At 44.7% G+C, this 25,187-nt stretch overlaps 2 protein-coding genes across 6 annotated transcripts in view; one reads left to right on the top strand and one right to left on the bottom strand.

Moving 5' to 3' along the window:
• Positions 1-5,122: 5,122 nt before the first annotated feature.
• NDUFA8 (NADH:ubiquinone oxidoreductase subunit A8) lies at positions 5,123-22,503 on the bottom strand. Its single transcript, XM_004005667.4, has 4 exons — positions 22,365-22,503; positions 14,714-14,877; positions 9,460-9,625; positions 5,123-5,448 (listed from the first exon to the last, which is right to left on the bottom strand). Exons 1-4 carry the CDS (start codon positions 22,413-22,415, stop codon positions 5,311-5,313), a joined length of 519 nt encoding a protein of 172 aa, XP_004005716.1. The 5' UTR covers positions 22,416-22,503; the 3' UTR covers positions 5,123-5,310.
• Positions 22,504-22,674: 171 nt separating this feature from the next.
• MORN5 (MORN repeat containing 5) overlaps positions 22,675-25,187 on the top strand; it is a 36,519-nt gene continuing 34,006 nt past the window's right edge. For all 5 annotated transcript variants that reach the window (XM_027966475.3, XM_015094204.4, XM_060413804.1 and 2 more), the window contains exon 1: positions 22,675-22,757. In XM_027966475.3, coding sequence (XP_027822276.2) covers positions 22,711-22,757 — 47 coding nt within the window. In that variant the 5' untranslated portion in view covers positions 22,675-22,710. The remainder of the gene's footprint in view (positions 22,758-25,187) is intronic.

Raw genomic sequence — 25,187 nt, 5'->3', positions numbered from 1 at the left:
GAGACCCTCCACGGCCTCTCTTCCCAAACAATCCTCACCCCTGAGCTACTCCTGGTCACGCTGACCCTTCACATTGGTTCCTCACAGGACTCATCGCAATCTGCAGTCTCCTTGTTCCTGTGTTTATCTGTTTATTGTCCCCCACGCTGGGATGGAAGCCCCATGGAAGCAGGGCCCCTGTGTATGCAGCTCATCATTCGTGCCTAGAATGGTAACTAGCACAAAACAAGATGTAAAATCTTTGTTGAATGAATTAAAGAATGAATGAATGCATTTCCAGGGTTCTACCTGCTACTGCAGGCCTTCCCTCCCACTGAAGAAAGTATGTGTGTGTGTGTGTGTGTGTGTGTGTGTGCTAAGCCACTTCAGTCTTGTCCCACTCTTTGCGACCCCATGTACTGCAGCCCACCAGGCTCCTCTGTCCCTGGGATTCTCCAGGCAGGAATACTGGAGTGGGTTGCCACTCCTCCAGGGGATCTTCCCAACCCAGGGATGTATATTTGAGTGTAAATGAGCAAGAATGATATTATTCGTTACAAAAACTGTATGCCCAGGCCACATCACAGAACTACTAGAGACTGGACTACCAGGGAAATCCCAACAACTGGTATATTTAAAGCCCAAATAGGTCATAATCCATTTTGGAGCCTAAGAATACATCTTTGATTATACCCAACTTGTCAGTTAGGATTTGATACCTGCAAAGATGGTAATTTAATCTCAAAGGATTATTCCTATCTCTACCAAGTTAAGGGGCTTCCCAGGTGGCATAGGGTTAAAGAACCTGCCTGCCAACGCAGGAGATGCAGACTCAGGTTCAATGCCTGGGTCGGGAAGATGCGCTGGAGAACGAATGGCTACCCACTATAGTACTCTTGCCTGGAAAATTTCATGGACAGAGGAGCCTGGTGGGCTACAGTGCATGGAGCCACAGAGAATTGACACAACTGAGCGTGTATGCACACACCACACAGTTCCTGTATTTATTGTTCCAGACCATGGAGGGAGTTTAGAAGTTCTTTGGAAAGGTGAATTCAAAAGTGAAAGTCGCTCAGTTGTGTCCGACTCTCTGCGACACCATGGGCTATACAGTCCATGGAATTCTCCAGGCCAGAATACTGGAGTGGGTACCTGTTCCCTTCTCCAGGGGATCTTCCCAACCCAGGGATCAAAGCCAGGTCTCCTACATCGCAGGCAGATTCTTTACCAGCTGAGCCACCAGGGATGTCTTTCATGTGCTGACACTAGAATATGGAAATATAAATAAGGTAAAAGTCCACATCTTATCGTAGGAAGACAAAGAGAAACCAGATACACTCTGCCCTGACAGGTGTTACTCAAACAGAGTGCTGTGACAAATGACTTTCATTTACTTGAGAAGGACTTTTTAATCTTGAAGGATCCTTAAATTTTTTCCATTTATAAAAGCTGTATTGAATTTGTTACAATATTGTTTCTGTTTTATATTTTAGTTTGTTGGCCTCGGGGCGTGAGAGATCTTAGCTCCCCGACCAGGGATTGAATCTGCACCTACTGCTCTGAAGGGGAAGTCTTAACCACTGGGCTGCCCCAGAAGCCCCAACAATTGCTAGCACTGGCCAACACTGTTAACACAAAGCATTTCCTGTGTAAACCTCATTAAATCCTCATAGCCATCCCAGGCTATGGGTACTATCCTGGTCTCTCCCATTTTACAGATGAGGAAAAGAAAGTACAGAAAGGTTAAGGAACTTGCCTAGGGTCACACAACTATTAGACGACAGAGCCTGGATTCAGATCCAGACAGCCCAGCTTCAGAGTCCTTGCACTCAAACCTCAGGCCATGTTGTGTCATGAGAACAAAGAGGCAGGAAGGAGCACTCGTGCCTGTAGGAAGGGACACTTCCTGGGGAAGACAGTGCGAGTGTTTGCCTTGAGAGATGGGTCCACTTTCAAGAGGCAGAGACGGGGGCAGGACTGTTTCCCAGCAAGTGCACAGCAGTGGCGTTAGCGGGTATTTGGAAGTTGGAAAACACTCTTGAGCAATGGCATTTGGGAGACTGTAGGATCCCTGATAAGGAGAAATAAGATAGTAGAGAGGGACATGGGCCAGGTGAAGGCCAGATTATGGAGGCCAGATGATGTCAGGATGCCAGTAAGGATCTGAGTTTTGGTTAATAGCCATTTAGGAGTCACCGAAGGTTTTCTTTCTTCTTAATTAGTTAATTTGGCTGCGCTGGGTCTTAGCTGTGGCATATGGGATCTAGTTCCCTGACCAGGGATTGAACCGGAGCCCCCTGTATTGGGAGCACACAGTCTTAGCCACTAGACCACCAGGCAAGTCCCAGCCTTGAAGCTTTTCAAATGGTAGGGGCACGGCACAAGTTGGAGCATGGTCTGGAGGGTGAGAGGGTGGCAGGAGACCAATTTGGCAGCAGTATTAATAATCCAAGCCCAGGGAACAAAAACAGGCTAGGAACAGTGACAGGGAGATAAAAGAGGAAGGAACAGACGTGAGAGGTTATAGAAGGACTTGGTGTGGGATTGGAACACGGAGAGCAGTGAGCGGAAGGAGCCGCAGGAGCGGCCCATGTTTTGACACTGGAAGGATGGAGACACCATTCCCTCCGATAGGGAAGACAGGAACAGGCCTGGCGGAGCAAAGGGGGCAGATAAATTTCCTTTGGGAGTGTAAGGAGTCCATCTCATTATACTTAAGCCAAGCCAGCAGGAAGATTTTCTGACTATTATTTGAAGCCCCGTTCGGAGATTCTTCGCAGCAACTGCTTTCAAATTGTTCCGTGACCTTTTACCTACTGAAATTGTGAATCCATCTGTGGCATGGGATTTTAGGAATCCTGTCTTTACTTAATTATGACTCTTCGGCCCTAGAAGGCTTGTGATGTGGTATAATTCCATCAAGAATACAGGAAAGCCAGGAGTGAGTTTCTTTGTTCAAGGAATTCAAAGCAAGGTAGGGGGGTGGTGAGCTTCTGTCCAACTTGGGCAAAAGTTAAAACATCCTTGAATTGAATTTGAAGCCATTAACAGTTCAAAACTTGTTGCTCTGGACTCTATAAAGAGGTGATTAACTTTCGGGGAGGGCCTGGTGTTAGACCTTGTGGCTAGATAGATTAATCATAGATGCTATCCACAGCCTGGTTTATTCTCTCGTTACCCAAAGTGTGGTCCATGGACCAGCAGCCTTAGCATCAAGAAACTTACTAGAAATCTTAGGTGCCACTCCAGGCCTATGGAATTAGAATCTTCATTTAATAAGACCTCAGGTGATGTACATGCAGTCATACAGATTAATACAGGGGATTTCCCTGGTGGTTCAGTGGTTAAAATTCCACCTCCCAATGCAGAGAACGTGGTCCCTGGTTGGAGGACTAAGTTCCTACATGCTGCAGGCCAACTAAGCCCACGAGGCAACTACTGAGCCTCCACTATAAAGCCCAGAGCAGACACACACACAAAAAAAGAGTATGGGATTTGGAATCAGATGTATCTCTGGCTTTAAATCTCAGCTTAGCCATTTAACTACCAAATCTCTTGAACCTGCTTCATGTATAGAACCAATCAGTGGCCCTAGACTTTGGTTTCACCTGAAGAACTGGAGAGCTTTCCAAAGTCACCATGGCCTGGGCATACTGCAGACCAACTAAATCAGCATCTCTCCCAGGCAGGCTCCTGACATCAGAATTTAAAGGCCTCCACGGGATTCCAGTGTGCAACCAAGGTGGACAGCCACTGATGACTCTGAAGGACAAGGGTGCGGCCACTGGAACCAATCTTCATAATAATGTATTCCAATTCTGTTTCACACATGAGGACTTAAGTTTCCCTAAGCTTGAGCTCCTCCATCTATGGAATGGCATGACACGTGAGAAACTCTTTCAAAGGGCTCTGGGCATTGAAGGAGTTGACACATGTGGCCACGATGCACAGTACTCAGAGTATTTGTTATTATTTACACAAGTCCCAGCTTCCTTTGCAGAAAGCAACACATGGTTTGCAGTTATCACATAAACGCATCTGTGGTCATGATGGTGGTGCTTTCCCCACCAAGGCTGACTTCCCACAACTTGGCCTCCAAGAGGTTAATGGGTGTTGCCTTTGCTGTTGTAAAAACGTAAGAACCTATTGTTTTTCTTCTTATATTGGAGAATGAGGCAAAAGTGGCTGGCAAGGAGCTTTCGCAGAATGGGTGAGAGTGAGGTTTACATAAAATGCTCCCAACTGTGGGGTCAGGGTGGGGTGGGGGCGGGGGCAAGGCAGATCACGCAGTGCTTGGTGTTCTGCTTCCCAGAGCTCTGCAAATGGGAAAGCAAGGCCTGGGGAGCTGAGACTTACACACAGACGTGCAATTTAAGGCCATGAACAGAAGATGTAAAGTGACCCCTTGTCAGATGGAGAGGAAACAGCCTAGTCGTGAAAAAGGAACTGAACAACAGGGAAAATAAAGACATTAGTACGGCTTTGAACCGAAGGGCTTTTAAAATACTTGTGGCTCTAACCTGCCCAGGAGGTAGATAAGCATGTTCCCTTTAGTTTGTCCTCAAATTCAACCTCTCGTAAGAGGTTAAGAAACACACCCAAGGCTGGAACTGACACTCAGACCTCCCGACTTCCTGGCTTTGGAGCTGGGAGTTCAGCCTCCAACTCCCTTGTCTATCAGGAAAAACATCTGGGTTATAACGCTTGAGGATGGGATATCGAGGGGAAGTGGTGGAAGTTTGGTTCTTTAAGGAACTTTGAGCGAGACTGCAGAAGACCCAGCCAGGCGCCCCGCCCATGGCCTGAGTCACAAGCGCAAATGTTTCTGTGCTTCTTCTATCTTGGACGCTTTCCTAGTATGACCTTCAGGGAACTCTTATTTGTCTGAGACGTTGGATGGGAAGAAAAATGGAGACCTCAAAATGTGTGAACACAGACCAGTGCGGAGGCGCTGTCACAGGTAACAAAGCCTCTCCTTTACACGTTCATTTGTCTGTGATCCCACGAGGCTCCCCTACTGTGCTGGCAGATGCCTACTTAGAGAGAGAGAGCGAGGGAACAGGCAGGACCACAAGGAGAAAAAGCAAGGGGAAGTCATCTTTAAAGGCCAGAAGGTTATAGAAAACATAATAAAATACAACTGTTTCCTTTAAAATTTTTAATGGGCAGGAAATGGTATAGAATAACTGCCAAGTCACATAAATTAACGTTTGGTTAATGTTTGTGATCCCGGAAAAAGCCCTCTATCGGTTGATGCAAACGGCGGGAAAGTTCACTGCCCACTGCCCACTGCCTGGGTGCGTGCCTGGGTGTAGGGTCACGGACCCATCTTCACATGGTCCAGAAAAAGAGGCGGCTGCCATGCCTGGCGGGCTTCAGATCGCCTTCCACCTCAGGGTTGGGCTCTGGCCTTGCTCTTGAGTGATAGGGATTCTCTGGTAAAGGCCGGTCTGTTTTCACTTTGGTGACCTGCAGAGGGAGGAAGAGGAAAAGGGAAGCTGAGAGTCAGGTGCAGGAGCTGTGACCACAAACACACCTACCGGTCTCCTCTCTGCCCTGGCGGCCCCAGCCACTCCTCATCTTTGAAGCCCTAGCACATCACACTTCACCCTGAATACACACTGAAGAATGCCTACTTTGTGCCACTCCATATGGAAGAAGTTAGGATACAGAAGGGAACAAGATTCACATAGTCCTCGCTGCAGGAGCCAGACAGGAGGCCATCCCCAAGGGCTTCCCAGGCAAGTCACAGGGGCGGGGGGGCGGGAGGAGCAGGACCTCCACCCACCCACTGTCCTCCAGGGCCCCCAACTATTTCTGAAGGGGGAGTATTAAGCACCATCTTGAAGGATGAGTAGAAACCAATCAGGAAGGCAGAGAGGAAAAGACCTTCCAAGTAAACCAAGAGTACACAGAGAGGCAGGGAGGCACGGCCTTAGAACAGCCGAAGGACAGGCTGTGCGCCTGGTACTGCTGTTGAAGACATTATTCTGGTTCACGCTGACACTCCTCAGAGTCGACCTGCAGCTTCACTGGGGCCACCAGGCCAACAGTGGAAGCACCAGGACCTGAAGCCAGCTCTGCCTGCTCCAGAGTCTGTGCTTTTTACATGTCGAGAGACGCTGGGAGGCAGGGGCCAGATGATGAAGGGCGGTGAACAATATGCAAAGATGTTTGAATTTTAATCCAGTGGCAACAGATATTACTGGAGCAAGGAAGAACTTAATCATGTCTGTAGGCCAGGACAGAGTGTGGAAAAGCTAGCCTGGGGGTGCTGAGCCAATGGGCCAGGTGAGGGTAGAGCACAGATCTGGCGTCCGAGGGGAGAGGAGGATGGAATTTTACACCCGCATTAGCCCACAGAAGTCTCCATCAGAAACCCAGCAGAAACTGTTCTCACTGTAAAGATGAGGAAATGGGCCCAGAGAAGCAGAAAGATGGAAGGCCACGGTTATTAATGGTCTTGTTATCTAGTGGTCTCCCAAGCTGTCCCATGTGATATGACCAGATCAATCTTCCCAGATGTACAAATTCAAACACCATTTATTGTGAACAGAGCTTTCATGGACACAGTCTCACAATTCTTATTATAATCACCCTCCGAGGTATAATTATCTCCAGTCCACAGAAGAGGAGCAGAGATGCTGGCTTGTCTAAGATCAGGACACTGTAAATGTCAGAGCTACTCCAGTCTTCTGACTACAAGTCCAGAATAGTTTTTCATTTGCTTTTAAAACAGTTTTCTCATCTCTCCGCTATAATTAGAGATCACTAATGGTTCCTTGTTGCTTGACAGAGTATTCCAAATGCCTCCAGCTGGCATTTGAAGCTCCTTTAAGGAATTCAAGATGTCTGTGAAATAAATCTAGAGAAAATAAAAGGGCCCCTTTAAAGGACAAATTACTGTGGAAAGGACAATGAAACAACTTCCTCTTCTGCACCAGACTCAAAACAGAAGGAGCAGAAGCATTCGGTCAAACTAATTACTAGGTAAATGACCTTGGGATTCTGACTGAACTTTCAATTTCCCATCTGTAAACGGGGCCAACAGTAGCTCCCAGGGTTATTAGAATAACACACCTGAAGTGCCTGATGTATGGAGCAGATGCTTCATTAGTTATTTTCAAAATTAACATTATCAGGGCAAAGGAATTACGGGTGAGAGAGCACAATCCTACCTAGGAAAGCCAGAAACTTCAAAGATAGACCCAACACCTGAGCTGAGACTGGATGAGGAATTCACCAGGTGCATATGGGAGGGCAGGGACCAGGATGCATGAGTGAGCGATGCTGAAGCCAGTTACAACCCTTCTTAGAGACTGAACTGAAGTATAACCAAAGCTGGTAATCTTCTTAATGAAATACACTTTCGGAAAGAGTTCAGGTAACAATACTTTTTCTTTGCAAGGTTTTTTTTAAAAAGGTTAATACAAAGATTCAGGAATAAATATACTTTCTTAACAGCGTGATCTGTAAATTCTCCTTTCATGACACAGAAATGCGAAAAGGCAGTTTTCTTTATTAGATATGAAAGTTCTACCACTTTCCAACTTAGAATTATCAACTATTCAAAATAACTTGGGAGACTTCCCTGGTGGTTCAGCATATAAGACTCTGAGCTCTCAATGCAGGGGGCCCAGGTCCAATCCCTGGTCAGGGAACTAGATCCTGCGTGCTGTAACCGAAAGATCTTGTGTAATGCAAAGAAGATGGAAGACCCCGTGTGCCAATTCCTAAGACCCGGCGTAACCAAAATAAATAAATAATAAATAAAAATAATTATTTCTTAAAAAAAAAAATAAAAATAATTTGCTCACTTTGGATCAGAATATATACACTGCTATATATAAAACAGATAACCAACAAGGACCTACTGTATAGCACAGGGAATTATACTCAGTATACAGTAAGAGCATAATGATGAGAATATGTTTAAAAATATATATATATATTAATATACACGTATAACTGAATCACTTTACTGTATACCTGAAACACAGCACTGTAAACCAACTGTATTTCAATAAACATTTTTCAAAAATAAAAATAAATAAGTTGTTCACTGCAGCAAAAGAAGGTATCTGAAGGAAAGATTTGCCAGATACCAAAAAAATAAAACTGATAAATCATTCCTCTACTTCTGGCAACAAGCTTAAGACCCAACTATCATCCACAGACACCACACACAAAGGGAAAGTGAAAGTGAAGTCGCTCAGTCATGTCCGACTCTTTGCGACCCCATGGACTGTAGCCTACAAGGTTCCTCCGTCCAAGGGATTTTCCAGGCAATAGACCTGGAGTGGGTTGCCATTTCCTTCTGCAGGGGATCTTCCCAACCCTGGGATCGAACCCAGGTCTCTTGCATTGTAGACAGACGCTTTACCGTCTGAGCCACCAGGGAAGCTCACAGGGAACGTTAATAATTATAGGCCTATGGGTCAATAGTATACTGGGGCTTTACATAACCTCCTTAGCTTAATCCCCACAGAAAAACAGGGACTAATACTGGTCCCATCTTATAACTATGGTAGGAGAGGAGAGGGCTAGCAATTTGCTCAAGATCCCAGAGCAATTCAGTCATGAATCTAAGATTCAAACCTACATTCAGTCTCCTTTCAAACCAGTCTTTCCTGCCATGCCTTGCTACCTATGCTTCCCAGAAGGAATGGAGGAGACGATGCTTAAGAAGCAGAAACAGTCCAGATCACAAAGGGCCACGCGTCTCAGGATACAGAGGGGATGCTCAGTTTTATGAGCAAATAGGAAGCCCCCTTGAAAAGTCTTTTTTTTTTTTTAAATGGATAGTCATATTTATTTTCCACATAGATCATGCCTAGAGTCATCCACCCTGCCCTCCCAGAAGCTCATGTAGCCCAGTTAAGAACACCTGTCCAAGAAGTAAGGACAGTGCGAGGATTTAAAATAATATTCCAGGAGATGCTGATCTAGAGGAATTGAGGACTGGATAAAGGAAGACAGAGGGCTAAGTGAAGAAGACAGATGTTCAGGTTTCTTCTATCTCTGAGGCTTCAATAGATGGTGGTGTCACAGCTGAGACAGGAAATAAAGGAGAAAGTAGGGAAACACGCTTTTAAAACTACAGGTGTTACTTAAAAAAAAAAAAATCTCAGGTATGCTCCTGAAAAATCAGGCATAGCCTCAAACCCATTTCCCCATAATAACCTCAATGTTTTCAACTGACCGAGCCCCCTTAAACATTTTATCCTCATTTACTCCCTTCTGCTCTTCAGTTAGCTATTAATAATTAAGCAACAAGAAACCCGCTCATGCTGGAAGGTCTATGTAAAGGAGAGTCTCTATTAAGTAAACTCTGGGCTGCGGATGGTCACTCCCTAGCTGAGCTGTCTGGTCAGTCTGGACCTGTCACATCAGACCTGAACTCACAAAAGACCCTTTCTGGACCTCCTCCTGCCTTTCCCCACTCTCAGGGAGAGAAAGACCAGCAGGAAATCATGTTACCTTTGACAGCTCCCCCAGGTCCGGCCGCACCCAGCCCAGTTTGTCTAGCACACACTTGTCAAATTGTGCCTGCTCTTTGCGACAGCGACGAAATAGCTGCAGGCCGGAGTAATCGATGCAGGTCCAGTATTCCGTAAAAGGCTCCGCGCAGTGCCGCTTTATCTGCCTGGAAAAGAGGGCTTGGTTAGGAGTGTGCGCACGCGTGTGTGTGTGCACGCATGCTCTCAGTCATGTCTGATTCTTTGCGACTTATCGACTGTAGCCTGCCAGGCTCCTCTGTCCGTTGGAATTTTCCAGGCAAGAATACTGGAGAGGGTTGCCATTTCCTACTCCTGACCCAGGGATCGAACCAGCATCTCCTGGGTCTCCTGCACTGACAGGCATTACCATTTCCACTGCACCAGCTGGGAAGCCCTTGGGTAGGGGCAGCTCTTTGCAGAACCAGGAAAAACAAAAAAGCGGGGGAAAATCTGATACAGACCTCAAACACACAGCCTTGCTTTCTGAAAGGTATGAGAGTACTCTCACCTCACTTGCAAGGCAACCTGGAGATCCTCAGGTTGAGGACCAATACGTAAAAAAAGATCTGAGGCATATGACCTAATTTCTTTATACAGCAAAAACAAATGAAAAGAAATGCCAAAAGACCGTCACCTGGGACTTCCCTGGTAGTCTAGTGGCTAAGACTCCATGCTCCCAATGCAGAGGGCCCGGATTCAGAACTAGATCCAACGTGCTGCAGCTAAGACCCAACACAGCTAAATACATTAATAAATACACGTTTTTAAAACAAAAAAGGTCTGCTGCTGCTGCTGCTAAGTCGCTTCAGTCGTGTCCGACTCTGTGCGACCCCGAAGACGGCAGCCCACCAGGCTCCCCCGTCCCTGGGATTCTCTAGGCAAGAATATTGGAGTGGGTCTACGGTGTATTTATTTTCCTCAGATAACTCCTCACTAGGGACCTATTTATTCCCCTTAGATCCAATTCTAAAGTTTACCAGCTTTGAAATTTTAGAAGAGAGGGAGGCATACTCAGAGATGTGGGGCTGACAGAAATCAGAGGCGACAATGACAAAGGAGGAGACAGGATTATAAAAAGCAAATTCACAAATTGACAAGGAACTTCTGATCTTGGGGGTCGATCAGCGTAGAGGCAGACCCCTCTCCACACCTCCAGAGCTCAAGGACTTCATTTTATTTGTGCACTGAACAAAAACAGAGATTAATTCTTGTCATTAATAAGAAAGTTAAGCTATATTTGCTCTCTTAAGAAGCAACATAGAATATAATTCACTTTGTGGTCACCAAAAGTGGTTGAAGAAAAAGTAACTTGTGTATGAAAGGGATAAGCCTTAATTATTTTGCAAAATTCCCCTTCTCTTACCATTCAGTGCTGCTAGTCATCAAATAAATGCAAATTCAGGCAAGAATAAAACACTGTTATTTTATGAAAAAGGCTATCTGAGGCAGTGGAAGAAGCGTAGAGTGCCTCCTTCCTCTGCTGGAATAATAATGAAGAACTCACTTGTCATTTTCCAAGAACCTAGCTGCAGTGAACACAGTGAATCATAGTTAACATAAGAACTTCAGAGGTGGCTGAAGAAAACACAAAAGAAAAACTGGCTTTTCATTCCTGCTCAGTCCCGCTCCTCTAAGGCAACCAATGGGTATCAGTCTCTCACACCCTTCCAGGTATTTTGAGAATAACCTCTGGAGGGGTGACAGGAGGTATAACAGGAAGGAAGAAGGAATGTCGAAGCCTAGGGAGCTTTTCGGGGTTATCTCTAGTCCCACTAACCTAGATTTCTACAGCACACAAAATCGCACCCCGCTAACCTTGACTAAAGGAACTAGGTACTGAAGAGCCTCTTGAAGGCGACAAAGGAGAATGAAAAAGCTGGCTTAAAATTCAACATTCAAAAAACGAAGATCACGGTATCTGATCCCATCACTTCATGGCAAATAGATGGGGAAACAATGGAAACAGTGACAGACTATTTACTTGGGCTCCAAAATCACTGTGGACAGTGACTGCGGCCAGGAAATTAAAGGAGCTGCTTGCTCCTTGGAAGAAAAGTAATGACAAACCTAGACAGCATATTAAAAAACAGAGACATTTCTTTGCCTACAAAGGTCCGCAGAGTCAAAGGTATGGTTTTTCCAGCAGTCATGTATGGATGTAAGAGCTGGACAATAAAAAAGGCTGAGTGCTGAAGAATGGATGCCTTCAAACTGTGGTGCTGGAGAAGACTCTTCAGAGTCCCTTGGACAGCAAGATCAAACCAGTCAATCCTAAAGGAAATCAATCCTGAATATTCATTGGAAGGACTGATGCTGAAGCTGAGGCTCCAATACTCTGGCCACTGGATGCGAAGAGCCAACTCAGTGGAAAAGACCCTGATGCTAGGAAAGACTGAAGGCAGGAGGAGAAGGGGATAACAGAGGATGAGATGGTTGGATGGCATCACTGAATAACGGACATGAGTTTGAGCAAGCTCCGGGAGATGATGGACAGGGAAGCCTGGGATGCTGCATGCAGTCCATGGGGTTGCAAAGAGTCAGACACGACTGAGCGACTGAACAAAACCTTGACTTGAGAATCACGCTTGGTAGTGAGCTAGCATGACCAGTTGGAACTTTGGACTCCTCCAATACGCTGTGGCAGAAGGGCGCAAACCATTACTCTGGTACTGAGGGCTGTGATCTGGACTCTGCTACCCTGGCACCTACATGAACAGACAATTATCTACTAGTTCTTACAGCAGGCAACTTCAGCATCCTGGAAGCCCGTGAAATCCAAACATTTCTCACTTATACATACTTTCTTTGAGTCAAAGGGAAAATGCTTTGCCAAAGTTCTTAGAAAATAAAAAGCTTTCAAATGAATACACATTCTACCTTATTAGCAATCAAATGAATACAAATTCAAGCAGGACTAAAATATCATTTTGTACCTATCAAATATTTAAATCAAATGCAATGCTGGTGACTCACATCAGGATACAGTGCTGAGTACAGCACAGACTGACCCAACTTCAAAAGACAGGGCAACTGTAATTCAAGAGCCATAAATCACGTACAAAGCCTTTTAAAGAACAATCTCATTGCTGGGAAATGTATGCTAATGAATTAATCAAAAAATGAAAATGATCTCTACACAAATGTAACCACTGCAGATTTATCCAAAACAATCAAAAACAGAAATCAACAATGATGTTTAGTAACAAGAATCATGAGATACATTATGACTGGTTTATCTACCAGTGGAACATTAGACAGCCATTAAAAATGATTATCACAAAGAGGGAACAACTTGAAAGAATGTTTCCAATAGTTTCAAGAGAAAAATGAATATTTTGAATGAATACACACACTATGACTTTTAAGTACAAAAATATCTCTGCATGTGGACAAAGACAGCAAAAGCAAGAAAGAAGAAAAACAGCTATTGTGTGAACAGCTCTTACGTCACTGTAGGGGACATCTGTTCATTTGTCTAGTCAGCAGTTATTCCCCATTCTTCTAGAACGTCCTTCAAATTCTCCCTTGGGGAACAACCACTCCCTATGGTTTGGCAATGTGATTCAGATGAGTCTAAGTCTACTCCCCACTTACGGCAAGGCCTGACCAGTCACAGTATTTTATCTCTCAAAACCTAACTGATTCAGAGACACATACATGAAGTTGACCAGCCAGGACAATGAGACTCAGTTCCAGGGACCTCAGCTCATGCTACTGGGGGGCACTCCATCTGGGTCTGCTAAGTAAGGAGCCAGAAGCTTGGAGTGGCTGGAGGCCACTTCTGGTACAGCAAGGCAAGTCTCTTTGAAAATGAGTTTGATAGAGAAAAGCAGAACTAAGAAACTGAGGGGAGAAGAGGTGAAGCAAAAAGACACCAAGTAGTTATGAAACTGTTTAAGCCCTTGGATCCAGCCCTGCCTGATGCCAATCCTATTTCTGGACTTTACACTTACATGAGTCAATTCCCTGTGAATTCAGTTTCTGCCCCCTTGAGTTTTGACTAATATGGTTATTAAAACCTTTTTCTACAATTACAATTTGGACTTTTTCTACTTACAGTACTAAGTATAGTGGCCTATCTAAACATTTGACTTTAAACACACCTTCCTTTCCATCATAACTGTGTGTCCTGCAGTAATGATAACAAACTAGTGAATGGCTGACAGCTAGCAAGCACTGTTCTAAGTTGCTTTTATGTGCCTTTTCAAATTTCTCACAACAATCTTATATGACAGGTATTACTCTATTTTGGAAATTGTGATTCACAGAGATTAAAGAACGTGCCAGTATTCACAACAGACAAGACATGGAAACCAACCTACATGCCCATCAATAACTGAACAGATAAAGGTGTGAGGCGGTGTACGCAATGGACTCCTGCACCCTAAGCGGCGCTAGTTGTGTCCGACTCTTTGTGACACCGTGGACTGCAGCCCATCAGGCTCCTCTGTCCGTGGGATTCTCCAAGCAAGACTACTGGAGTGGGTTGCCATGCCCTCCTCCAGGGGATCTTCCTGACCCAGGGATCGAACCTGCATCCCTTACATCTCCTGCATTGGCAGGTGGGTTCTTTACCACTAGTGCTACCTGGGAACCCTGTACAATGGAATCCAACTCAGCCATAAAAGAGAACGAAATAATGCTATTTGCAATAACACAGACAGACCTAGAGATTAAACTAAGTGATGTCAGACAGACAGAGACAAATACAGTATGATATCACTTATCTGCAGGACCTAAAATACAGCACAAACACACATCTATGAAACAGACTCACAGATACAGAAATGCAAATTACTATATATGGGATGGATAAAAAACAAGATACTACTGTACAGCACAGGGAACTACAGTCAGTATTCTGTGATAAAACTATAATGGAAAAGACTATTTAAAAAAAGCACACATATAACTGAATCACCACGTTGTACAGCAGGAATCAGTAACACTGTATAATGCCACACTAACAGTGTAAATCAACTCAACTTCAAAAAAATTAAAAAAGGAAAAGAACAAACTGAGCCACAAGGGAAGCCAAATAATAAAACACATAACAAAAATAAGTATCACTTATTGTCAGCTTTACAGTGGTCTATCTGATTGCAGTCTTCTATTTCCTAGCAGAATTAGTCAGTAACATTATCCTTCCACTTAACTTAGCTGGACATTCACCAAGAAGATAAACACACACCTTGAGGATTCAGCCCACCAGCACTTAGGTGAAAAGATCCTACCTGAAGAACTCCAGGGCACACTGGTTGACAAGCTTGCCTTCCTCTAAACACCGCCGGGGGTCCTTCTCTTCCCACCGGCATAGCATGAACTCCTTGTTGGGCTTGTCGCACTGAGCTCCGTAGTGATGGGCCGCAGCTTTCAGCACAGACGAACTGACTTTCACCTGGGGAGAGGGACAGGGAAGAAGGACCACAGACGTGACCAGAACACCAGGTCCTCAGCCTCTCCTTGAGATCATCAAGACAGAGGGAACAGGAAGCTAGTCTTGTTCTGACTTGGCCCAGAAAACTAAAGACAGGGACTCCCGTAAGAATCCCTTAGGATCCACGGTGCTTCCAAGACCACAGAGCTCTTTCATGCGTGTGACTTTCACACCTTTGTAATCTCATCGGGCTGATATCACCAACTCCCACTTTAGACATAAGGGAACGGCAGCCCCCAGAGAATCCTTAGATCTCTGTGAGAGAGAAAGTGGAACTCTGAAGGGAGATGGAGGCTTTGGGGATGTAAGGGGAGGAACCAACCCTGAGGAGCGTGGATGAGTCTCCTTTCCAGGAATAACAGTGGAAAGACATGTAAAATTTCCAGAAGACAACAGAACCACAGAAGATTAGAGACCAGAAGGGACCAGTAAGAGCCTATAGTCCAGCAAGTTATTATTAAGAATGAAGTACTGCATTTGTGAACTTTGTGAAGTTCAGAGTGTATCCAAGGCAACCATCCCTACAACTACGCCAGTCTCACTCACTCATAGCCCAGCAGTTTCTTGAGAAGCACAAGAGTGGCCCAGCCAGCTCACCATACAACCCAGAGCCCGTCTAGCAGCTGCTGCAACAGGGGTCCCGCTGGCCTCTTTTCCGGTACCAGTATCACGGCAGTTTTAATTACTGTTTGTTGTCTGGGAAGACCATCCTCCTCACCAGCCTTCTTTTCAAAACTGGTCCAGCTGTTCTTACAGACGAACACCCCTCCACTGATAGTTTGCATTGCAATAGTGCTAAGTCTAGTTATATATCAAATTAGAATGGAAAGGGCACTTTTACAATACTGGGTCTCTGCTCACATGTTATCTCCCCAGAGAGTCTCTCCCTGATCATCTTAGATAAGCTAGCACCTATGGTCACTCGATCTGTGACCACTGGAACGTAAGCTCCAAGAGGGCAGGGGTTTTGTTTTCAACACAAGTCCACTACTGTAAAGATGTCCATTCTCCCTAAATTCTAATTAAGGTGATATTTACCATGGCCCACCAATCACCCAAAACAGTGCTGAGCACAAGGAGCTGTCACGAATGAGAACAAGATGGGGTAAAACGAGGCATTAAATACTTGGCTTGTGATGGCAGCTGGGGAACGAGAGCAGAAAGAGAAATTGGAGGAAGGGGGCAGGTTTTTTCTAGCCGCAGGAAGGAAACCCCTGACACAGAGGCCTGGAGAGGATGGGATGGAGAGACTGGTTTGTGTGGCTGAAGGAGGAAGTATAGACCAGGAGTTGGGAGATGAGGCTGGTGCAGCCAATGGGCTGGTTGTGTAGAGGGCGCTCTGAGGGTACTGCTGGCTTTTGTATCTGGTGCACAGCACTCACCCCAGACAGGCAGCAAGGGATGTTAACAGTTACAGGAGAGGTTAAGACTATCTGGGCGATGCCTTCTCATCCAGAACATTATCAGTATGTCTCTCCAGTTAGTTCATTCTCACTTCCCTCGGTTAAAATTAGTTTCCCATACAGGAATCTTGCATGTTTCTGATTTATTTCTTAATGTTCTCGGGATACTCTCTAGATAGGCTGTATTTCCCTTACATTTTCAAGTTAGTTATTGCTAGTCTGTACACTGCGTCTTCTCTACAGCCATACTTCACTAAGTCTCGTCAGTTTTGATAGGAAACTCCAGAGTGATTAACAGAAAACCTTTCATGTACAAGTAAAAACTGCCTCCCTTCCGCTCTGGTGTGCTTAGTCGCTCAGTCGTGTCCAACTCTTTGCGACCTCAGGGACTGTAGCCCACCAGGCTCCTCTGTCCATGGGGATTCCCCAGGCAAGAATACTGGAGTGGGTTGCCACGCCCTCCTCCAGGGGATCTTCCTGTCCCAGGGACTGAACTCAGGTCTCCCACATTGTAGGCGGACTCTTTACCATCTGAGCCCCCAGGGAAGCCCTCCTCTCTGACACTTACTTCTTTACCTTCTTCTCATTTCCTCTCTTAATGCTCTTACCAGAAGGTCCAGGATGACACCAACAGCAATGATGGCAGGCAGCAATGATGGCAGGCTTCCCTGCTTTGTTCCCAACTTTAAGGTAATTTGGTATGATAAGGGCTGTTGGTGTCTGGGATATACTTGCCTACACGTTCCTCATTAGGGAAGTTTCTAATCATAACTGGCTTTGCTTCACTGCTGATTCCTCCACCAGGAAAGACTGAAATTTTCAGGTTTCTCTTTCATTAATCTATAAATGTCATGAACAGCATTAACAGATTTTCTAAAACTGATCCAGTGTACTCGAGTAAAATCTAGTCTGTCCTCATGCATTATGCCTTAAGATACCACTGGATTTGATTTGTAAATATCAAGAATTTTTGCATGAGAATAATTTTATAGTATTATTTATAATAAAATTTTTATTATTTAATTTTTTTTTACAAATTTCACATAGCCTTAGGTTAAGTTATTATTATTTTTAATAAGACCAAAGGCAAGAAAAGGTGAAAAGATAATTCATCTAAACACTATAGGAAGAGAATAAAGTTATGGTTGTGACTACTATTACATGGGCTTTCCTGGTTGCTCAGACGGTAAGGACTTCGCCTGCAATGCAGGAGACCTGAGTTTGACCCCTGGGTGGGGAAGATCCCCTGGAGAAGAGAATGGCGACCCACTCCAGTATTCTTGCCTGGAGAATTCCATGAACAGAGGAGTCTGGCAGGCTACAGTCTATGAGGTCCAAGAGTTAGACATGACTGAGCGAGCGACTACCACTACACTAATATTACAACTGTTAAAATTATCAAAGCAAAGGTGAATTTAGGATGGAAGTGAAATTTTCCATGACAATTCTAAAAAGTTCGTTTACACATCTGTTAAAATTTTGCGTTCCAGTTTTTGGTAATAGTTTATTTCAGTTAGTTGAGTGGTACATGCTTGCTTGTTGTATTATCTATAGAGAGCTGGGAGACTAAAAATCAAGACAAACTATTTTTAAAGCCTAATATATTTTTTAAAATTAAGTTAGCTGTATTGATTTCCTTGTTGAATGCCTTAGAACATCTTTAAACGGCTGATTTAATTACTCCGATGCTTCCACAGCTATCATGCCACCAAGTCTACAGCTTTCTTTGCCTTACTTGCTTGCAAATGTCTTACCCCAATCTAGGTGTGCCTATGCTGTTGAGCACATTAACAGATGCCCTGTTGCAGGGAAATCAAGGCTGAGAACTCACTGAACTTATTTCCTGAGGAAGAGCAGGCATGCGCTCAAGATGGCGCAGCACGTCAGTGCCAAGCACAGAGCTGGCAAGAGAGACTGTGACCTCCCAACACGCGGCTTGCCACTGCATCGCCACCATGGATGTTGCCAACAGCCCTCACCTGCTTCTTCACTAAGACCGATTTGAGTTCCAGCAGAAACCACATCCCCGCACAGCTGCTTACCGTGAATACCCTCCCAGATCCATTCAGCTCCCTTTGTCTCTAAAGAACACAGAATTTCAACGCCCTTCTTTATTTGTCCCCATAACAGCCTCACTGCACACCAGGTTTATACAGTCTGCAGGTGTGGAAAGGGGGGCAGGAAGTCTCACAATCTACAAGCAATCTTCTAGTCCTATTCTCTCTTCCTTACACCCAATCGGCACCTCCCCCCCCTTTTTCTTTTTTGGAGTACTGAATTTATACCAGGCTTTGTATTTTTCTTAATTTACATAAAATGGAGGATGACAGTACTCAGCTGATGAAACTGTTGTGAGGCTTAAGCGAGTCAATACACATAAAAATATTATGAACTGCCTAGCACATAGAAGTGCATCGTAAGTAAGTTCAGTTCAGCCACTTAGCCGCGTCTGACTCTTTGTGACCCCATGGACTGCAGCACGCCAGGCTTCCCTGTCCTTCACTAACTCTCAGAGCTTGATCAAACTCATGTCCATCGAGCTGGTGATGCCAACTGTTAATCCTCTGTTGTCCCCTTCTCCTCCTGCCTTCAATCTTGCCCAGCATCAGGGTCTTTTCTAATGAGTTAGTTCTTCACATCAGGTGGACAAAGTATTGGAGTTTCAGCTTCAGCATCAGTCATTCCAATGAATTCTCGGGACTAATTTCCTGTAGGATTGACTGGCTGGATCTCCTTGTAGTCCAAGGAGCTCACAAGAGTCTTCTCCAACACCACAGTTCAAAAGCATGAATTCTTCGGCACTCAGCTTTCTTTTTTTTTTTTTTTTTTTTATTTTTTATTTATTTTTTTATTTATGGTCCAACTCTCACATCTATACATGACTACTGGAAAAACCATAGCTTTGACCAGATGGACCTTTGAAGGCAAAGTAATGTCTCTGCTTTTTAATATGGTATCTAGGTTGGTTATAGCTTTTCTTCCAAGGAGCAAACATCTTTTAATTTCATGGCTGCAGTTACCATCTGCAGTGATTTTGGAGCCCCCAGAAATAAAGTCTCTCACTGTTTCCATTGTTCCCCCATCTATTTGCCATGAAGTGATGGGACTCGATACCATGATCTTAGTTTTCCGAATGTTGTGTTTTAAGCCAACTTTTTCACTCTCCTCTTTCACTTTCATCAAGAGGCTCTTGCCACCTTCTTTGCTTTCTGCCATAAGGGTGGTGTCAGCTGCATATCCGAGGTTATGGATATTTCTCCTGGAGATTTTTGATTCCATCTTATGTTTCATCCAGCCTGGCATTTCGCATGATGTACTCTGTATGTAAGCAGGATGACAATATACAGCCTTGACATACTCCTTTCCCAACTGGAACCAGTCTGCTGTTCCATGTCCAGTTCTAACTGTTGCTTCTTGACCTGCATCCAGATTTCTCAGGAGACATCATAAATACTGGCCATTATTTTTATTCAAAATGGTCAATGTGTCCAAAGAGTTTCCTGCACAAAGCTTCTGACTAGTCTTCCATAGGCATGTGTCATTAACCCCAAGGTCAATGGGGTCCAAAATAGGTTTAACTTGCTTCTCAAACCCACTGCTTCTGGCTCCCTCAGTCCTACTGTCAGGGTGCAAATCTGACATTGATTCCTCAACCTTTCCTGCCTCTGCTATCTAAGTCATTGCTAAGTCTGAGCAATCCTAGATAAACATGTTCTTTCCTCTCTGTAGCACAGTCACCAATCGTATTGGGGTCAATAATATCTTCCTCAGTTATTTCAACAGCCACCAAGACTGGTTCCCTTGCTCTTCTTATTCCTCTCTTTCAATCATTCTTCATAGAACCGCTGTCCTAAAAGACAATTCTTATATTACTCTGCTATTAAATCTGCGACAAAACCCTTGAAGGATTCATGCTTAACAACAGACTAAAGCCTAAGTTTCTTACAAGGTATGCAAAGCTTTCTGGATCCCAACTATCCTTCTGCCTTCTCAACACACCAGACTTCAAAAAAGTACTGGCTGTTCTCTAGCACCTGGAACTCACTGTTCCCAGACCTGTCTTTTGATCCCACCTGCTTACCTTTCAGATCCTGTCTCATTTAGAAAGCTCTTCTCTCCATCTCTGCCTAGAAATACCATCCTGCAAATGCCATTTAACCAAATTTCACATTATGCCCAAGAAGTGCTTTCTGTTCCCCTCACTGCCTCAGAGGATTAGACAACTGGAAGCACTTCATTTCACAAATAAACTAACTGGGTCTGTAAACAAGAAAACTGACTAAACAAGGTAACCAAATGGCTAGGCCTAGGATTTAAATACAACTTCAAATCCTCTCTTTTCTATTTTTATTTTTGGCCCTGCCTTCCAGCAGGTGGGATCTCAGTTCCCCAACCAAGGATGGAACCCATGACCCTTGTAGCTGAAGTGCAGAGTTCTAACCACTGGATCACCAAGAAGTCCTCTACTCTTTTCTTAAATCATATTTGCCCTCGTCCATAGCACTTAATCGTATTTTGTCCTGTATTTTAGTTATTTATGCAATTATCTGTTTCTCAATTCAACTGTGTGAACTCTAATGGCAAATTTATTCCAGAAACAGAATACATCCAAGAAGCAGAACCTCAGATGACTGTTGAACCAAATTAGAGTGCCAATGAAAAAAACAGCAACTCAAAGTCTTAACCCAGCTTCACAGTGGGGTAAGAAACAAACAGAGTGCTGGCAGTACCCACTCCCCACCTTTTGGTAAATGTCACTTTATTAAAAAGTCTCCAAACACAGCTAAAAATCCTTTCATCCAGGGAAAATAGTTGCCACTCTCATGGGCATATAGGATGAAATGAAGTAATCTAGGTAAAATACTCAATACTGGACCTGTGATATAATTTTTGGCATGCAATTTTTCATCTTCCTCTTTCTTCTCCAATGTAGCCTGATTATCCAGTCCTGCTCTGACACTTCCTTGCCTTAAAATCTTCCACAGCTCCCCATCACCTCACCTACGGGATTCAAAGTCCAAATTGCTCAGTCTGGCCCTGTGAAAGTCGCTACCCAGCCCTATCTCAGCCCCAGGTACCTCTCCAGGCTTAGTCATTGTTGCTTTCCACCAAGAGTCACGTCAAACAGCAAAACACAAAATTCTGCTAAGCTTTCTCGATTTTCTGAGCTTTTGCCCCTAACGGTCATTTTAAAGTATGGCTTTAAAATTCAAAACTGGGATATTGTAGCTCTACGGTGTGAGGTGTGACCATGGGCAAATCACTTCTCTCAGGACCCTATCTGAAACATGGAGAGATCAATTATATCCTCAGCTGGCTGGGAGGAGTCTATGAATTCATGTCTGTTGTTAGCATCCTGCCTCAGTCTAGTGTTTGCTATAATTAGTATTATCGGTCTTCGCTTCTCATAGCTCTAACTACGCTATACTGTAACTGTACTGTCTGTTTCCCTATTAGATTATAAACTCTATGAGGTCAGGGTCTATCTCATTTTCCAGTGTATGTGCATGTGGTAATTATTCAAATGACAGCTCTTGAGTAAATGAATGCTTTAAATGATCTTTTACCAAACACTTTCCCAGGCTGTTAGTAAATTCGCTCTCCAATACTATTTCCTTTTTCTGCGGCTTTCGAGCTCCATCCTCTCCAATGCACTCTGCAGCGACAATGCTACTTTAAAGCGACTGTCTCTCTCCCTCGACTGTGAGCACCTGGGGCTGTACACTCACTTCGCAAAGACGTTTGAGTACTAAGTGACATGAAGTAAAAAGAGCCTGGCTGGTGCTTAATAAGAAATACCACTATTATTCACGTAAAGGAGAAGCAGGTTGCTGCCGGGAAGCGGAGAGTTCTCGAGCTACTGAAGGATGGGTCTCCCCGAGCTGACGAGGGGACGTCCGAGGGTCAGCCTGTGTACATGTTGAGGGCATTGGGTTGGGATGGGGGGTCCGGGGCCCAGGGTCCGCTGAGTGCAAGCCCGGCTGGGCCTAGGCCCGGGAAGCTGCAGCCCTGTGCCCCGCTTGCCCTCCTCCGGACGAGTCTCACCTCCTGCACTTTCAGATCCTCCAGAGAGGGCAGCTCCACTATCCCCGGCATGATGGCTTTAGCCGCGACCCCGAGGAGGTGCCCGCTGCCGCGTCTCCCTCGTCTCCTTGAACTCCCCTTCCGACCGCCGAGGCCACTTAGCGCCTGCGCATGCGCAGCGGTGGCGGCACGCAGGCGCGCTGCTTTGCCCAACCACAAGCCAAGGAGCCTGCGCAAAGCCGGGAAGTTCCCGGTCCGTGTGGGTGGGGCTTCTTCTCGGCCCCGCCCATCCATCCTGGTTGTCATGGTGAGGCAGGATGCGCTGAGACTCAGGTGTCCCAAAGACTGGAAGCTAGAGGCAGGCGCCATGGAGTACACCGGGAGCCAATATATTGGGGAATTTGTAGATGGCAGGTAAGGGCTTCGTTTGATTCACTACGTCCTTGAACATCCGTGACTGGAAAAAGACGGCGGTCTTTTTGTCCCCTCAAAGGGCTTTGTATCAGACGCTTTCTCAAATTTTTTCCCTTTTAAACTTCAGGACAACCCTTTTAGATCGGAATGTTTATTCCCATTTTACAGTTAAGGTAAATGAGATCCCCAGAGAAGTGAAGTAACTTGTTCAAGGACATATATTCTAATTAACAGCAGAGCTGAGATACATCCATTCCATGTATATATGTGTGTCTGCTATCTGCCAGTATTAGGTACAGGGATAAGAATATTAAAATTATCAAGATCCTTGCTCTCATGCAGCTTATTGTCTAGTTAGCATATTGCCAACAAACAGAGAAGATAATTTCAGATAGTGGCTTTGCTTGAATCTTCCCTCCTCACAGCAACCCTATGAGATAGATACCCCCACTATACAGATGGAAGAAGTGAGGCACAAAGTAGTTACATAACATGCCCAAAGTCACCTAGTTGGCATTTGACAGAGCAGAGATGAAAACTAGGTCTGCCTCCAGAGCCCATGATCTTTCTATTATAGAGTCTTGCTGCTGAGCCCCTGCAGAGGATGCATCTAGTTGGAACAATCCTAGAAGGCTTCATGGAGGAGATAGTATTTGAAATGGGCCCTGAAGGTTGAGTAGGATCTAGGTGGTTGGAGATGCAAGGTGAAGAATATTTTCAGGCAGAGGGAACAGCATGAGCAATAGCTCAGAGGGCTTATATATGAAGGAGAGAGCAAGCAGTTCAGTCTGGCTGGAGTGTAGGATGTGCCTAGGGGAGAGTGGGAACCCAAGCTGGACAAGGTGGAGTCTGTGCTCTGGTGTAGAGAGATCTGAATACTCTGTACAATTCTGTGGGTGTGAGGAGCCATGGATAGACCCTTGGTATTGCTGGATATTAGGAAATCTAATTTATTTCATCTCTGTATTCCTCCTCATAGTGCGTATGTCTGGTAGGCACTCAGTAAATGTTAGCCACATGAATGAATAAGAGAATGAATGACTGACTGAATAATATTTGAGATATGGTCATCATACCCTTGTTAAGGATTAACATCTTTATTATAAAGGAGATCTTTTTGTTCTTTTAAATTTACTTTGAATTTAAAATGAACGCTGATTACCTTTGTTTTCTTTGTTTTTTTTTGGCTATGATGCATGGCTTGTGGGATCTTAGTTCCCCAACCAGAGACTGAACCTGGCCCTCAGCAGTGACAGCGCAGAGTCCTAGCCACTGGACTGCTAGGGAATTCTAAGACTTTTTGCCCTGAATGATAAAAGAAAAATGGAAGCGGAGGAGGAAAGGAGGGGGAGGAGAAAAGGAAGGACGGAAAGAGGGAGGGAGTGAGGGAGAGTGGAGGTAGGGAGAGCAGATCAGAGCCCATTGCCATTGTCCCAGTAAAAGGCAGCAGGACCCTGGGCCAAGGCAGAAGCAGTAGGGCTGCGGTAGAGAAAAAATGTGGAAGTTTGGGGATTTCATTGCCAGTACCTGGCAACTGATTGGCTCCTGATACCACTCAGAGACTGTTTTCAGTCCAGCCCAGAGCCCAGCTCCAGCCTTTGAGCCTGGAGATTGAGAACACTGAGGAGGGTCCGCTTTGGGAGAGGAGAAGATAAGTTCTGTTTGGGGTGGGCTGGAGTTGTCTGTAGGTGGTCTGAACAATAACATCCAAGTTACATTAAAAAAAAAAATAGGGGAGATGTCAAATTTCAGAGATGCATTTAGATGGAGACTGTGTGTAGAAATAACAGATACAATCTCAAGCAAAGAGGTAGAGGGATGAAGACGAGTTCTCTCTCCTTCTATGTCTTGCAGCAAAATAAAAGCAAATTAGTTTTTAAGCTCTTCTGCTATAGTTTCATAGCCATTAATGCAGTAATTTTGCAGAAGTGTCATTATCCCTATTTTACAGATGAGAGACTCAGGCTTAGAGAGGTAGATGTCATACAAGACATAGAGAAAGTGGGGCCAGGCCTGGACTCCAGGCCTGCCTGTCTCAGAAGCTGTGCTTAACCACAGTTCTCTCCTGTTTGGGGCCTGTGTATGGCAGCAAATTCTGTTACCCACTCAGTAGGTTCACTAGTTCTTCTGTTTCCTTCATTCTTTACTTAGTAGATGTTCCCCAGCACCTCTTTAAGAAAGAACATGTTTCTAGGAGCTGAGAATACCAAGGTCTTCCTTTCAAGTAGCTTGATTACATAGGAGAGATGAACTGTACAATTATGATACAAGGCAGAAAGTGCTAGGCATCCAACAGAAGTACAAAGAAAACCAAAAGTAAGTTTAGAGTTAGGAGAGATGAATTCCAGCCAGTGGGGGAAAACAGAGAAGGCACGAATGAATGACTGAAAACATGTTTCTTAAGCTCTCACTATATATCAGGCCCTTTAC

Source organism: Ovis aries, chromosome 3 (assembly GCF_016772045.2).
Source record: "Ovis aries strain OAR_USU_Benz2616 breed Rambouillet chromosome 3, ARS-UI_Ramb_v3.0, whole genome shotgun sequence".
Classification (NCBI taxonomy): domain Eukaryota; kingdom Metazoa; phylum Chordata; class Mammalia; order Artiodactyla; family Bovidae; genus Ovis; species Ovis aries.
The sequence above is the reverse complement of the archived record's forward strand: the minus strand, read 5'-3'. Positions and strand labels throughout refer to the sequence as shown.

Coding starts and splice junctions, on each gene's coding strand:
- NDUFA8 (XM_004005667.4), bottom strand. CDS start 22,415: ATGCCGGGGATAGTGGAGCTGCCCTCTCTGGAGGATCTGAAAGTGCAG. Junction 14,878..22,364: donor AGGATCTGAAAGTGCAGGAG/GTGAGACTCGTC, acceptor CCCTCTCCCCAG/GTGAAAGTCAGTTCGTCTGT. Junction 5,449..9,459: donor ACCTGGGGGAGCTGTCAAAG/GTAACATGATTT, acceptor CTCCCTCTGCAG/GTCACCAAAGTGAAAACAGA.